General features: G+C 48.9%; 1 protein-coding gene across 3 annotated transcripts in view; it reads right to left on the reverse strand.

Moving 5' to 3' along the window:
• The window catches only part of GLT1D1 (glycosyltransferase 1 domain containing 1), a 93,876-nt gene that overhangs the window by 59,603 nt on the left and 17,269 nt on the right, over positions 1-17,004 (reverse strand). For all 3 annotated transcript variants that reach the window (XM_047697510.1, XM_047697511.1, XM_047697509.1), the window contains 2 exons: positions 10,159-10,307; positions 776-881 (listed from right to left, as the gene is read on the reverse strand). In XM_047697510.1, coding sequence (XP_047553466.1) covers positions 776-801 — 26 coding nt within the window. In that variant the 5' untranslated portion in view covers positions 802-881; positions 10,159-10,307. The remainder of the gene's footprint in view (positions 1-775; positions 882-10,158; positions 10,308-17,004) is intronic.

Here is a 17,004-nt window from a genome sequence, read left to right on the forward strand (position 1 = left end):
TTCTTTAGCCTTTTAAAACAACTTTCATACGGACATAGAGGATTTCTATACTGTTACTCCTGTGTTAGGTATTACCACCATCTTTGCGATACACAGGAATGGGGGTGATTTCCCCCCACCTGTCCTGTAGCTCACACTGCCATACAAATATGACTAAGTATGCCCGGACAAGGAGAATTGGGGGAGCACGGCTCTGGATTCTGGACTGGGGGCAACAATTCCCCCCCGCCCCAGGGGCTAGTAACAGGTTAGATTCTAGCTGCAGTGCTGGCAGGTGTCACCAGTATGCAGTGTCTAGCCAGGCTCGGGGACGTGCAGCATGGCCCCACAAGGAATGACCGTCCTGCCCCAAACGCCCACAGTGACCCCCCTCTCCCTGCTGCGTGTGCTCACAGGGCCAGAGACGGTGTGTGCTGTTCTGAGGACTACAGTGCACACCTTCGACCCGGCAGGATAAAAGAGAGAAAAAGGGAAGAATCTGGTCATTTGCATTGATGGGAATAATTCTAATAATTCCAACCTTCTAAGAAGGTTGGCCCAATGTGAACCATCACTGAACAATTATTCATGAGCAATAACTTGCTTACCATGACTCTTCATGGCAAAATTAAAATGTGCACATGAAAGAAAAAAGTGAAATGAAAAAAAAAAAAAAAGAGAGCTTGGGTTTATTATGGTAGGACAGGAACCTCCCAACGGCGGCCCTTCTGAATCGCCTGGTTTCAGTGAACTCTGCCCAAATGCTTAACCCCTGGGAGGTTCTCAGCTGCGTTACCTGGCTTCTTCGAGGACCTTTCCCATCACTTCGTTTTTTTCTCTGTGGTTAACATCTTCATTTAAATCAGTTCCACCAAAGATGATTCCAAATGGGATTCCATGACCTGCAAAATTATGACAGTTTAATGAAGCACAGCGAGGCTTTGGAAACAGCCCTCGCCATCCCATCCCACAGCAGACGCGAGAACGTGCTCACTGAACTTGGCAGACCGTGTGGGGTGTTTGTTTCCTTTTGTCCGGCTCACCTGAGGGCGGAACAGGCATCACTGTTATATACACCAGGACGTGGGGTAATCAGCTGAGACCACCGGGGCCAGCACCCTTTAGAATCAATTAACTTTACATTTTAACAAATGAAAAACAGTGCAGCCACCATCTGTCAAAGCCAAGCTGACTGCTCCCGGGAGATGGGCATTTAGGACAGAGCGCATCCCAGTGCAGCCAGCTAGGGACCCCAAGAGCAGGTGTCATGCTCTCGAGGACCTACAGGAGATGTTGGGCATCCTGGCGCAATGACTTCAGGCAGGGCTCGGCACAGCTGCCGTGGGGGCCACACACCGTGCACGTGACATGTGGGAGGATTTGCCAAGGAGCAAGTCTGTCCTGTGCCAGTGACAGGCTTAGTCACAGGAATGTCTGTTGAGCTCCAACGAGCTAGGCATCAGGCATGCACAGAGCGAGCTAAATGATGTGCTGAGCAGAAGCCTCACCAAAGGCCAGATGCTGGCTGGCAAGCCACCAACTGAACCAGACCCAAGAGGGACCTTCATACTGGGTTTCTGGAATGAGCCATCCCTCCTGAGACTCAGTAGATCACTCAAAGGGTACTCATCTTTCCTTTTATTTGCCTTAGAACTATTCCCATCAGTGCAAATGAGCAGATTCTGTCTGTCTTCTCTCTGGTGAGATGGCTCTTCCCCTGGAATCTGACTGCTAAGAACTCAGCCCCTAGACGCTAAGTCCAACGGTGGCACCCCCAGACACACCGAGGCAGCTAGGGGGAGCAAAAGATGGGAAACAACTCAGATACAGCACTGAAGACCAGCCTTTTTTAAAAAAAAAAAAAAAAAAAAAAAAAAAAGGAAGCCTATGGGGTTGTGTGTGTGTGTGTGTGTACACGGACATAGAAGACTGAAAAAAATCTACTACGTGAGTGCTAGCACATGTTTATCATGAATGATAAACTTTCATATGTATATAAACATACACGTGTTGTGTGTGTGTCTATACATATGTATAAACTCAGTGTAAGACACAGAAAACCTGGTTGTTGCTACCTCTGCACAAAGGACCGACAAGACCACAGATCTGGGACGGGAGGGACATTACTTTTTACTCTGCAGCATGTCCTGTTGCTGGCTGCTTCTTACTATGGACAGATAATGACCTTTTCCACAACCGCAGACCACAGAAGCACCCCTGCAGGAATGATTCCCCTTCTGTAATGGGTGTAGATATTGGGGGATGTTGAGAGAGTGAACGGTTGTAGCATGTGGGACCGACACGAATCTTGGGGGCCAGAGGGAGGTGTGAGGAGAGAAGAACAGTGACCCCCAAAGATGTCCATTCCTAATTGGTAGATCCTAGGAACGTTTCAGGGGAAAGGTAAATTAAGCTATGTAGAATGGAGGGTGCCAGTGAGCTAACCCTAAAATGGAAGAGATTATCCTGGACCATCCAGGGGGACCACGGGGTGCTTACATGCGGAGGAGGCAGGGGGAGGAGGAGCTTCCCGCCCTGCCACATGGGGGGTACTGGACCGGCCATGGCGGGCTCTGGGGAGGGAGGGGCTCTGAACCAGGGAGTGTGGGTCCCTCCAGAAGGTGGAAAATAAGGAAGTAGATTTGCCACAGAAGCTCCACAAAGAAAACAGTCCTGCCAACATCTTGGAGACCCATTTTGGCTTTCTGACCTTGAGAGGTAGAGGACAAAACACGTGTGTTTTATGCCACTGGGTTTGCGTTAAATTGCGCAATAGGAAACTAATACAGCATCCCCCCCAACCCATAAAAACTGCCAGTTAAGGAAAATTAGGGCAAGGAAAATCACAGAAAGAGCCTTTTTTTTCAGTGGAATCTCCAAAGACAGAACAGCAGACACCAGAAAGATATACAGCCAGTATCACAGACGGAGAAACGAAGAGCATTCAATAATTAAAATGATGGGCACCATGAGCTGCTGGCCAAGAGGCAGCCGCTCAAATTCATCAAATCAAGGAAGAAAAAACACCAGACTCTGACACCACACCATCCTGGGTCAGAATCCTGGTTCTCCGCCTGGAAAACGCAGGACTTTGAGTAGGACACCAGGTTTCTCTGAACCTTAGCCATCTCATCCGTGAAATGGAGGTCATGCTAATTAGCTGACTTACTCGTGGGGTTAAATGACTCACTACATACGACCTACCAGCATAGGATGGACTCTGTGATACTATATCACCGTGCTTTACACCCAGCAAGTGTTTAAATATAAAATCCAGAAGCTCTCTGAATTAAATCAGCACTCGGAGTGATGGAATGTGGATACTTTATTTGCATTCCTATTTCTTCAATACTCCTTATTGGTGAGAAAACAAAGCTTTAAATAAACAGCATGTTAGTCTTAATGAAAATGCATCCATAATTACAAATGGAAAATTCTAGAAGTCCTCTTCTATATAAAATGTTTGGAAACTCCTATTGACCCTTCAAAACCCCACTCAGGCACGCCCTCCTCTCTGACATCTTCATCAGGCCCCTTGGAAGTAAATCCCCCCACTTCAATGCCATGCCATGTATCGTAAGGTTTTAGGATTGATTTGTAGCCTGGAAATCCTTGTGAACAGGCACCATGGCTTATTAATTTTGTATCCCTTGCTCCTGATACAATGCCTGCTCCCAAGTTAAATCTTTGAAAAGCCTTTGTGGAAATGAACAAAGCTTGAAAAGTGGTCTACAAACTACTTTCCAAGTGCATTTACTTGGAGCTGCCGAAGCGACTGGTCCTCGTTCATCAATCAATGCCTTCACTGAAAATTTGTCATTCCTGGGAGCCTGCTGAGAAAAAACATCACAGTTTCCTGAACCTGGCTCCTTAATCAGCCACCTGACACCATCTGCTTCCTCACCAGGTTGGAGCCTGAAGCCGATTCTCAACGAGAAACCGAAAAAGAGCTTTATTGAAGCACTTCTCACCCAGCTTCCTGCCAACGTTGGATCACCGGGCCCGTTTTCTTTGTGTGTCACTTAGGGCAGATGAAGGAGAGCCCAGGAAGCCCCTACACAAGCGGTCGTCTGCTGTATTTTAGACAGGGAAGCTACGAAGTTCTCTTCGCATGCACTTGAAAGACGAGTGGGTATACACATTGAACGTCTTTCACAGACATGTCCAAGAGGAGGAACATACGCAATGCGTCCATTAAACAAAGCATTAAGACTCATATTGTTGGGGCGCCTGGGTGGCTCAGTGGGTTAAAGCCTCTGCCTTCGGCTCAGGTCATGATCCCAGGGTCCTGGGATCAAGCCCCGCATCGGGCTCTCTGCTCAGTGGGGAGCCTGCTTCCCCCTCTCTCTCTCTGCCTGCCTCCCTGCCTACTTGTGATCTCTGTCAAATAAATAAATAAAATCTTTAAAAAACAAAAAGATTCATTTTTTTAATACTTGCATTATACCTGCAAAATAGCTATAATAAATGTTAATATTGTTAATATGCTATTTCTCCGAACTTGAATATTCTTCTTAGCAACTTTATTTACCTAATTATTCTCTCAGTAAATGCTGGTTTTATTTATTTATTTATTTATTTTTAATATTTTTTTTTTTTTTTGACAGATCACAAGTAGGCAGAGAGGCAGGCAGAGAGAGAGAGGAGGAGGAGGCAGGCTCCCTGCTGAGCAGAGAGCCCGATGCGGGGCTCGATCCCAGGGCCCTGGGATCATGACCTGAGCCGAAGGCAGAGGCTTTAACCACTGAGCCACCCAGGCGCCCTAAATACTGGTTTTAAAAAGAAAAGCAACTTTCACTTGTCCATGCCATTAAGGTTTTATTTAACTATATTTACTGCACACAGACATGTAAGTGTGGCCGGTTACTATTTGGCAACGTGTATCTGCTATAAAAATGCACAGATATGCCCTGGCCGGGGGGCCGTGCCCCACTTAGAAAATCAAATTTAAAACAAACGGGTCCTGCAGATGCCTGCTCACCACAACACTGTTACAACTGAGGAGGACAGGGGAAATAGGATCTGACTGCTCCTATCACGCTGTCGAAGACCATTCAATGAGGGGGGAAATGCTCCAAACGTATCAGTAGGTAAGACAGATCGCTAAACTGTGATATGATCCACTCATTGCACAGAGAGAAGGATGAGAATGTCAGACACGGTGTCCGTAGTGCTTAGCCCGGGAAGCATGAATTAGTATTTCTTTAAAAGAAGTTGCAAGTTTATATTGAAGGAGTATATCTTTTTGCGTAAATTTAATTTTGAAAAAAACCCACGAAATCAATAAAACCAAACATGTACAGGAAACGCAGTCACATCTGGGTAGTGAAACTCAAGGGGCTGTATTTCCTTCTTTGTACTTTTAAGAAGTTTCCAAATGATCTGCTTCCGCAATTAAAAAAAAAAACCACAATTAAATGTTCTACATTTTAAAATATGGTTTAATCCAGGGGTACCTAGGCGGCTCAGTCAGTTGCATGCCCGACTCTTAGTTTCGGCTCTGGTCGTGAGCTCAGGGTCGTGAGTTCGAACCCCATGTCGGGCTCTGCGCTGAGCACAGAGTCGGCTGGAGATCCTCCCTCTCCCTCTGCCCCTCCTGCTCATGCTCTCTCTCCCCAAATAAGTAAATATTAAAAAAACATAACTTTAAGAACTATATACTTTAATCTATGGAAGACTTAGAAACATATGAAATCGTGCCTGGCCCGCTGCCAGCACAGGGCAGCCCAGCGCGGAGAACGGAGCGGAAGCGGCCCTAGACGCAGGGGTGAGGGTCACGAGGTCATCCTGCCGATGGCGACCGTAGCACTGCTCACGGTCTGCGGCTCAGGGAGAGTGTGCTTGCAAAGACATGAGCTTTAGGAACGCACGTGCCACCATGGAAACGACAACTGGGAATAAACGTGCAGACAGAAGCCGGGCTAAGTTCACGAGCAGCGGTGCTGCTTCGGGTCCCAGCGTCTGTTCGACCAAAGGAGGAAGACTCGTTTCCCTCATACGATGGGTTCTAGGGAGGGTGCCCCCCTCCTAGTACTTGGGAGAGAAAGCTTAAGTGACTTTGTGCTTTTCCTCCACTTATTTGAAGCAAAGGCCAAGAAATGGTAACATGGAGAAAAACTGGACTTTGAAGGAGAAAACCCAGTGATGTGACCAGAGCGAGAGGAAACAGGTCTTTCCGTCTATTGGTTGAGCTCGGACTGGAATGACCTTTCTGGAGGGCAATCTGTCCCCGTCAATCCAAATGAAAAATACACAGTCCTCTGGCCACAGGTTATTTGAGGAATTTAATCCACCAAGTATCCCCACAGAGTGAAGTAAAAAATGTAATCACACTTGCTGTAGCTTTACCTGTAATAGCAAAAGTAAGGCAGACTTTTAATAAACACGGTGCATTCTTCTGGTGGAATACTGCACAGTCAGGAAAAAAAAATAAGGCAGAAGGAGGTCTGCTGATTTGGAAAGATCACGAAGATATGTAGTTCAAGTGTACTTAAAGATAGTGTCACACAGTTGTGGAAGTAAAGTACGCTCCACGTGTATGTGTGTAACACATTAAAAATCCATGGTTTTATAGACAATAATATACCCGATGGTAAACAGAATCACTAGCCCCAGGGTATGAAGCCTACTGAGTGCAGAACAGACTTTCATCGGTCAGTTACAACCTTGTAAAAGTTCCCAAGAGCTTTAAAACGATGGACTATATCTTGGCCTCTACGCTTTTTTTGTATTTTGAGATCAATTGCAGACTCTATGTCCCAGGACATCTGCAGCAGAATTCCAAGTCGTATCTGTTCAGAGGAAAAGAGCTCTTGGGAGTAATACTTTGAGGAAACCATCCCTATGGATGGAAAACATTTCGTGCAGATGGTTCAAGCAGGGCTGAAAAAGTACGGAGGCACGGGTAGATTCTCCTAGGTTCCTAAGCAAAGATGTCCGTACAGAGATGTTTGCTGCCATGATTGTGGGAGAAAAGCATGGAAGACCGCTTCAGTGTTCCAATGGAAGCTTGGTGACATGATGGCGCCCCCAAGCATGGAAGGTTCCGCAAGTCTTGGCAGAATGAGGTAGATTATACTTGCGCTGCTGCAGAAACATCTCCCAGAAGAACCGCTGGGTGGTACAAAGTGAGACCCTGACTACAGCGTGCTCCCACTCATGCTGATTTTCAGGGAGGAGATATGTACAAATATGTACCTGGCCTCACAGGGTTGCCAGCCCCCGATGGTCCCACTCGATGAGGTCTCCTCCTATGCCCCCAAGGGCTGATCTGTATAAGCAGCACAAGCTCTGGAACCTAGGGCTACCAAGGATGGATCACGAAGACCCGTCAGCTTCCGATGTGCTCTCTCTTGGAGAAGCTGGCTGCCATGTCTCGAGGACACTCAGAAACCTCAGCAGAGGCCCACTGGTGAGAAACCGGAGCCTCCCACCCACAGCAGGTGGCAGGTGAGGGACCAGTCAGGCCTCCAGATGACGCTGCCCCGGCCAGAGCACGTCCGGAGCGCATCGTACGGGGTCTTGACTGCAGCCTCGCCGGACAGTCTGAGACCAAATCCCCGGCACGGCTGTTTCTGAAGTCCAGACCCACGGAATCTACTACATGGAAATGCATTGCTGCAAGCCACTCGCTTCGGGGGGTAATGTGTTACTAAGACAGATACTAGCACAGTACCTGTAATACATTTCCAGGAGAATACACAAGCAAATGATCACTAGTTGTCCCTGGCGATAAGATACTAGACTGTTGGAACAAGAAGTGGGAGAAAGGTTTTCTTTTTGTCTTTGATCATTTAGTTACGTTCACTCTGCACTAGGGGGAGGGTTTTTTTGTTTTTTTTCTTTTTTTAAAGTGTGCATGCAGCAGCTTAAATTTTAAAACCAGCACCTTGCCCAGTGTACCCAGACAGGAAGTGAGCATCCGGCGAGGCCCCAGCTCCTCGTTGGGGGCAGGAGGTGGGAGGGAGAGCAGGAAGGGAGGCCAAGCCAGACACGGTGTGGAGCGGCAGGAAGTCACCTTTAGCAACGAGACTGCGGAAAACTTCTCAAGTCCGGCCCCGCTGCTGGCAGAAGCTCCACCCTCGTGTGAAGACAGCCCTGGATCCTTCCAGCCCTCAACTGATAGATGCCTCCCGAAAAGTGATGCCACTGCCGTGTCAGTCCACTGGCGCCTGGGGAAAGGTCCTCGCTCAGCTGTAACGTCGCGATGCTGTCGGCCATCTCTCGGTGCCTCTCTGTTCGCCCCCATCACACCGGCCTCGGGAGGGACGAGAAGAAAGAGCCCCCAGTCGTAGCTGAAGTCAGAACGATAACTGCGCCCATGTCCTTTCAGGGACTGAGGGAGCCGTGTCGTGTTTTAAGGCCCCCGTGGACTGATGAGCCAAGTGTTTAAGAGAGGATACTGACGTTCAGCTTCGCTCTTTACTACTAATTAGGAGCTCACACCCTGTGAAGTTGCATCAAATACTTTGCAGTTTGGGGTGCCTGGCTGGCTCGGCCCGAGAGCACTGGACTCAGGGGTTTTGTTTTGCTTTTTCGTTTAAATTCAATTTAGTTAACATATAGTATGTCATTAATTCTGGGAGCAGAACTCGGTGATTCATCACTTGCATACAACATCATTACATCCTGTGTCCTCCTTCGTGCCTGTCACCCAGGTACCCCGTCCCCCACCCACCTCCTCTCCAGCAACTGGCAGTTTGTTTCCTATGATTAAGTGCCTCTGTGGTTTGCCTCCCTCTCTGTTTTCATCTCGTTTTATTTCTCCTTTCCTTTCCCTACGTTCATCAATTTTGTTTCTTAAATCCCACATATGAGTGAAATCGTATGTTTGCCTTTCTGATTGATTTATTTCACTGAGCATAATACCCTCCAGTTCCATCCACATTGTTATAAATGGCAAGATCTCAGGGCTCTGAGTGCAAGTGCCATGTTGGACCCGCTTTGGGTCAACTATCGATGGAAATCACTTCTGTGCGTTGGTGATGGTTAATGCTATGTCTGAGCTCAGGGACCTCTAAGACAGCTGGTAAAGCATTGTTTCGGGGTGTGTCTATGGGGGCGTTTCCGGCTGCGATGAGCACCTGCATCGGCAACTGAAGGAGGAAGATGGCAGCCCTCACTGAGGCTAGTGGGCGGCACCCGGTCGTCTGCTCAAGGCCCCAGAGGAGCAGAAAGGCCAGGGAGAGAAATTCACTCTCTGGGTTGAGCGGAGACATCGCTATTCCCCTGTGCTCGGACATCCCAGGTCCCCGCTCTCTGGCTTTCCGACGCACAGCGACTGGCTCCAGCAGCCCCCGATGCTCGGACCTTTAGACCCAGATGGAAGGCGGTATCAGTTGCTGGCTCTCCGGCTTGCGGGAGACCTCTGGGCCTCTGTCATCACATCTAAGCCCACCTTTTCCTCTATGTGTCTGCACATGTCCTCCTGGGCTCGTCTCTCTGAGAGCCCTGACTAATGCACCCGGAGGGCAGACAGCCCCAAAGCTTCCCTCATTGCCCGCTGGACGTGAGCCTGCTCCATAGCTAACCAAGCAACCTAATTTAATATTCTCCACTAAGTCACCTACTCAACTCCTAGCTCCTCATGCTCTCTAAGCCGGCTGCAGGATCTCAGGGTTTCCCTCGTTAGTAAATCTGTGGCATCAAGTGTTTCACACGTGCCCATTCTATGTTCCTAAAAGATGTGCATGTTTGACTTCTGGAAATTCTACTGAGTGAGGAACTGCACATCGGAGACATCCAGGATAGCTCCCTGGATGTAGCACAGTAGTTTCAGCACACATCCACTCCCACTCGTTAGAATTACATCCTTCTGGAAAGTGAGTCCCTAAGAAGGACCAAGCAAAAAAGACGAGTGTGCTCCCTCCAAGTCTGAACCGGGCAAATAGCATGAACTGAGAGCTCAGCCCTGTTTTGTTTCGTTTTCTAATATTTTAATTATTTAAGGAAGAGAGAGCATGAGCAGAAAGAGGGAGAAGCAGACTCCCTTCCGAGCAGGGAGCCCAACGTGGGACTCGATCCTAGGACCCTGAGATCATGACCTTAGCTAAAGGCAGAGGCTTAACCCACTGAGCACCTCCCCCACCGGCGGCCCTCAGCTCTGTTTTATTTGACCCTGTAAGTGCTTCTAGTTTCCACAATTTCCAGTGTTTCACCTTTGGAGAGAAAGAGGCTTACCTCGCAGGAGTCGGCCTCCTCTGTACAGATGAAGAGCCAGCGCTGCCTCCAAGTTCTCGGCCTTGATGAGGCGGGCAATTTCAGATGAGCTTTCCAGGTCACAGGCATCTTTCAGAAGACATACGTGGCCGGCAGCTTCTAGATGGTCCCTTTACCAAAAAATATAAACAGAGAAAGAAAAAGATGAGGGCGAAGGAAAAATATGGCACAAGTGGCTACAGGGTTAACTTCTTAAATCGAAAGATTATTTAAATCAAAACATTAAGAAAATAATATCTTCTAAATTGTCCTGGAGGGGCAAATCCTTCTAAAATACAGGTCAAGGCTCACCATCACTAGCAATAATGATTCACCCACCAGTGTCCAGTCCCTGGGACCTCGACAGGGACCAAGGCCAGCGGGATGAAGGGCTAATTCAGTCCTGAGACAAAACACACGCGCATGTGGACACACACACACACACACACACACACACACACAGAGCATTCAGTCACATTTGCTGGAACAGAAAGCTCTTTTTTTTTTTTTAATATTTCCTTAATTTTAAATTTCCTTAAATTCTAGTTTTTCCCTCCTGTCCCTTAGTTATGGATGGAACCTGAAGTTTGCTTTGTGGCATCTGAAATCCAGTTCTTACTAAAGCCCAGCGATGGGTATTAAGGAGGGCATGGATTACACGGAGCACTGGGTGTTACATGGAAACAATGAATCATGGAACACTACATCAAAAATTAAAGATGTTCTGTATGGTGACTAACCTAACATAAAAAAAAAAAAAAAAAGACAAAGTCACCCATTATTATAGCTTCCAAAGATGGCCTTTCCATTCTACCTCCAAAATTATGTATGAAACATGTCTTTCTTCTCATCCTGGCTCAGTTCCTTATAACATAAATCTAAAATACAAATCTAATAAAAGAAAAATTCTGAATAATGACACAGAATGAGCAAAATCAAAAGGTAAGAAACCGAGAAAAACTACTAACAACTCTTACAAAAGCAAAGAAGCTAATTTACTTAATAAAGAGCTCTCATAAACCAATAAGAAGAAAAAAAAAACAAGTAACAACTTAATAGTTAGGGATGGACCTAAAATTGTGGGCCATAGAAAAAGAAATTCAACAGGGCTTTTAGATACAGGAAATGGTGCTCAACTTTGTCGTCTTTTTACAGAGAACTTCTGTAAAGCTCAGAAGTCTGCATATGGCTCTGTGAAATAAACCCTCCCGTACACTCCTCTGAGCGGGCAAACGGGCACAAGCTCTCTGGTGGACGACAGAGCAGCAGCTAGAACCCTGGAGGTGTGCACACTGTCACCAAACACCTCCATGTCCAGGAATCGGTTCCCAAACTGCCCTTGGACATGAGTGCAGACGCACACACCCGGCATGAGCCTGGGCAGCTGTGTCTCACTCCCCGAACAGACTGGACCTGACATCCGGGTCCTTCAGCAAGGAGCCCAACACTCCACGCACGTGCGATACAGTCCAGCACTGCCCCACCAGAGAAAGGAATGCGGCAGCTCGCAGCGACAGACAGCTGACTCTTGAACAGCTGGGGAGGGGGTTGGGGCACTGTCCCCAGACGAACATCCACCTATCACTCCGACTCCTCCAAAATGTCACCAACTGCCTACTTGTGGGAGCCTTCCCACTAACGCAGTTGATTAATACAGATGTTGTATTTTATACCTGTCATACATTGTATTTGTACAGTAAACTGAAGATAGGGAAAGGTTACCCGGGAAATCATAAGGAAGGAAAATACATTTACAGCCCTGTACTGTATTTACAGAAACAAACTCCGCACCTGAGCGGACCCATGCAGTTCAAACGCCGAGTCGTTCAAGGATCAAGTATAACCCGGAATCATTTCCAGGATATGTTGTTAATGAAAGAGAGAGAGAAGACTACTTTGTGTCTATATACACTGTGCGCGCACGGAGTGTCTGTAGGACGCACAAGGAAGAGACAGCCATGACCATGTCTACACAGGACAAACACGGCCACACCCTTTTGTGCTGCGGGGGTTTAAGCGCGGGCAGATATCACATTTTATCATCGTTGGAGGCCTGTGTGCGCGTGTAAGTATGATGAACCCGCCCGGTCTCCCAGGGTAGCCAGCTCAGCCGTCCACTCTGGGAGAACGGCCCCAAATCTGCCTTGCTTCTTGGGTGAACGGACGGCTGAATGCACCTCCAGGATCAAATCCAATGCCCTCGCCTAGCACGCAGCGGGTGCCCTTCCCAGTCCCCCCCGGCCGCCCCATGCCCCACCCACCCGAGCTCCAGACCGGCTCTTCCGGCTGCAGGACGCCCACTGGTGTACGTTCAGAGTGCCCGCGGCCATGACTGTCCATTTCCGAATGCCAGCCCCCCGCGGTGAGATCCCACCGCCCCGCTCCCGCCACACATCTGCCCCCCATCGCCATCGCGCTGAGTCTCTCTCGCTCAGGACCCTTCACTCCCACTTAGGCTTCTACGACAAAGCCAGCGCGTAGGTGACAACCAAGTACCCTGGAATGGACCCCTGAGCATCTCCTAAATCATCCAGAAGTCACTAGACTACAAACTTCAAATCCAACATAGACCACCTTCTTCTTTTTTTACTCCGGCAATAAAACTGACCGTTGTTTCCTCAGCTAAACACCGGGCAAGTTAGCTGGCTTGCATGTAGGGCCAACAGGGTAAGAATAAAAGAATGAAGGAACTAGAATCTGTAAGCAGAGGGGTCCTAAAATGGCCAAGTTGTTTGCAATGTGGGAGCCACTGGCAAGCTCAGGAACGCTGAGGGAGCAGCAGAGCCAGCCAGCACCTCGCTCACACCAGCTCGGGGGAGGAAGGTCAGGGTCCGCACCTGCACGGGTCTGCGAACCAGCACTGGTCTCTCTAATTAAGTGCACAATGCGGCCACTGTCCCCGGGCGAATACGCAATGCTGAGATGTTGCTTAAACTACTGGAGTACAGGGAGTACCTTGATCTTATCCTGTCCACTGTTAATGCTGATCAATCATTACGGGCCTGGAACGCAGCCCCACCCCGCCCAGCCTCACCCCGCCCCACCTCAACTTCTCTGGAAGGGTTGAGCCGCGGACAAACAGAGCCTGCTCCCAGTGGCCTCGAAGTTAGTGTCTGACAAACATGAAACTTCAGTGTGCTTCTGAGCACGGGTGAATGTTACTCCGTTTTCTTAAAATTCTAGGGAATGAGAAACCAAAAAACATATGTCGATAAATGGAAAAGAAGTGGTTTGATTTCTACTTGGAGAACCCATTCCTGAGAGATTTCGGGCTCATGTAGAATGAAAAGATAGCACATATGGACTGGAGGGTTTAAGTACACACAAGGGGTTGTTCTTGATCTATTAAATATATCTTTAAATGTCATTTCAACACTAACGTTACGATCTTATAAATATTCCAAAATAATTTTTTTAATCATAGTTCTCCATGCCTAAGAGTGTACCCTCGTTTCTGGTTTTAATCAGAACTTAAAAACTTTTGAACTTTTTTAACTTTTAATTTTTAAAAACTTTTAATGTTTTTAAGCTGCTCTCTCTTCCTTCTATAAGTGATCATTTGATTCAAATAAACTCCATGAGCACCTAATATGTCCAAGGAGCTCTGGTTTACTTGACGGCTTTTTTTTAATTTAAGATTTTATGTATTTGAGAGAGAAAGAACAAGAGTGGTGGGGAGGAGCGGAGGGGGAAGCAGACACCCCACTGATCAGGGAGCAGCGGCTGCAGGGCTCAGTCCCAGGACTGAGCTGAAGGCAGATGCTTAACCAAATGAGCCACCCAGGCGCCCCAACGGAAGACTGTTTTGAGAAGGAAGGCCTCTCTAACAAATTAAGAGATTTTTAAGCATTGTTTGGTGGTTCTAGGAGAGAGGAACCTTTTGCACATGCCTGACTCCAGATTCAATAGGACTTAGCTGCTGCTTCTACCTGGCTGAAAACCATCCTCTTTAACTGAGGGAATACAGAACCTTGATCATTTGTGTGTTTAACTTATGCATATCTGCATAAATGATGCTATCTGAATTACAAAAAAAATGCAGGAAGAACTTAGGAGGGCAGGCAACACCAACTGCATTCCACTCCATCTCCATGGGCCCCTGTGTGACCCCGAGATGGGAACAGGGCCCCTAGGACTCCTCAGGCCTGTCCCACCCCGTGGGCCTCTCACAGCATGAGCCCCTGGCCCACTCCAGTGACGCAGCACCTATGAGGGAGAAGCAGGGATGTGCCGTTCCTGGTTAGGGGAAAGGCGGCGGGGCTGGAATAAAATGGCGCCCTCTGGGCAGTACTGCAAGAGCTTGTGATGTGTGGCGGCCTGATGCTGGTCTGGGATGAGGGTGCTCATGAGGACGGAAGACCTCGTGTGGCGGCCTGATGCTGGTCTGGGGATGAGGGTGCTCATGAGGACGGAAGACCTCGTGTGGCGGCCTGCTCAAGCTTGCAGGCTCTAGCCAGCACGGTGACCTAGACGGACGCTGCCCCGTGCAACCTTCTGTGGACTGAGTGAGACAACAACACATTTGCAGGACAACATGTGACTTCGAATAATGCTGTCAATGTGTTTTGTAAACTGTAAAGTGTACCTACTTTTAAAATGGGATTTTAATGGGATTCTGCTGCTCAAGAGATTACTGTGGTGAAGCCAGTATTTTTTAAAAGAATAAAAAGGCCCATAAGAAAACAGGCAAAATGTCCAGATCGGGAAGTGTCCCAAGCCCCAGTGCCTGCTGAGATGGGACTAATGAAGTTTTAATGAATGGAGGGAGTGGGAGAGGCTAGTGAAAACCATGAAGCTTTGTGGGCTAGCCTATATAGAGATGTGCTAAAGGCCTGAATAGATATGCTAAGTGCCCAAATAGAGATGCGCTAGGTATAAAATATGCACACAGCTAATGAATAATTTCTGTAGTGATGACATGATATTCAGAAATACTGAGTTCAAGAGAATATGTTATTACAATTAATTTCATCCATTTCTTTGTGCTCTATCTAAAGTGACCACCAGAATATGCAAACTGACAAGGACGATCGCATTGCTTCCATCAGTGCTGGGCAGATGCTCTCACCATCGCCAGTTCTGCCATTTTTACCAAGAGAGAATTAGCATTTGAAATTCTATGGAAAACTCCCCGATTTTAAGGCTCCCAAAGGTATTTCTTGCTCCTTCAGTGCCAACATTTCTTATTCCCTTAAATCTTCAAAGTTCACGGACCTCTGCTTTCCCCTTTCCTTGATGAGAATCAGTGAAGCTCTCACACCTGCCGTATATTGTGGCTTCCGGAGTGTACATTCCCACGTCCCTCTTCCCAAAACGTTGGAAGTCCCTGTTATCCATCTGACTGGGATGTGCTCCAGCCCCAGTCAGGGGTGCTTGGGCTTGCTCATGGCCATCACAGCGCCCCTGCTGGCTGTGCTCCCACCACGAGTGTTCCTGCTGCCTCACGTCATCCTAATTCCCGGCTGGCCACGCTCCTACCATGGAGTAATCCTGCTGGCTCACAGTCATCACAGCCCCCAGATGACCGTGCTCCCACCACGGAGTGCTCCTGCGGCCTCGAGGCCATGACAGCCCCCAGCTGGCCGAGCTCCCATGACAGACATGTGACTCTAGAACTTGGGAGCACGCACTTGCACCTGCAGAGACTCCGACCCTCCTTCTTTCGAGGCTGATGTGGGAGATGGGGCCAGTAAAACCTAGCAAGTACGGCAAGTGGACCCAAGAAGGGGCAGGATGCAGACTCTTGCCTTTAGCATCTCAGATGCGAAATCAAGCCTGAAGCCTGCCTCACCTGCACACCTTTTACAGGATAAGCTGCTAAATTCCCTCTATTGTCCAGGCAGCTGGGGTTGGGCTTCCGCTTGCCAAAAGCTGAAAATCTCTGATAACGGCTGTAGACAAGCAGCTCAGAGCTTTTACTGGTGTCTGACATACAGCTCGTGTGCTGGAGCCAGCTCTCCGGAAAGTCATCCACGCTCTGACCACAATCTTCTCTCTTCGCCAGGCTCACAATCACTCCAGCCGCGAAAGACCTCTCACCTCACCGACCTCCAGACCCTGGCCTCCATGACTGCCACCGGCAGCCTATCCTGCATCTCCTCCAATCCCACAAACTTTCCTTTTCCCGTCTTTCTAGTGAGTTTCTCGTCAGTGCCCCAACCTCTCCTCTCCGCGGGCCTCTGCTGCGCCCTAAGCGCAGGGCACATCTGGCAAGGCAAGCCCAGGAGCTGCAGCCACCCACTTCCTGGCAGAAGTGACACAGGAGAATGCGATAGGGTGGGAGGGCCGTGGCCAAGCCCAGATTGCGGGGACCCCTCCCAGCGCCGGCGTGGCTACCCACCCTTGGCAGTTGAACGCGCCCCTCCCTCGACTCCCCCAGAGCCAGTGCCACCTGTTTCCCAGCCCCTGTGTCTGCCCAGAGCAGCCCTGGCTCTGACACGGAGCTCCCCGACCCGTGGTCACGCTGCCCTGGGCGGGATGGGCATGCTCACAGCGCACAGCCACCTGCGGGAGTCTGGCCGCAATCCAGGCACACGGGGCTGGGTGCTCACTGGGCCGCAGAACCAGCTCTTCTCTCCCAAGCCCGCGGTCCTGGGAGCGCTCTGTGTCCGGAACCTCACTGTGGCTCTAGTCGCCAGACCTGCTGCTCTCTCTCGCCGCACTCAGGCGCCTCGGCCTCTCCCACCTCTAGGCCTCCACACATGTGATTTTCACGGCCAGGAAGGCCATTCCCAGCTCTCTGCGCCCTCGCCTTGCTCACTGCAGAGCTCCGGCGCACGGATTACTCACCATCTAGCTCATACATCAACGTGTGCACTACCGGCTCCA

The sequence above is a fragment of the Lutra lutra genome, chromosome 12 (genome assembly GCF_902655055.1).
Source record: "Lutra lutra chromosome 12, mLutLut1.2, whole genome shotgun sequence".
NCBI lineage: Eukaryota > Metazoa > Chordata > Mammalia > Carnivora > Mustelidae > Lutra > Lutra lutra.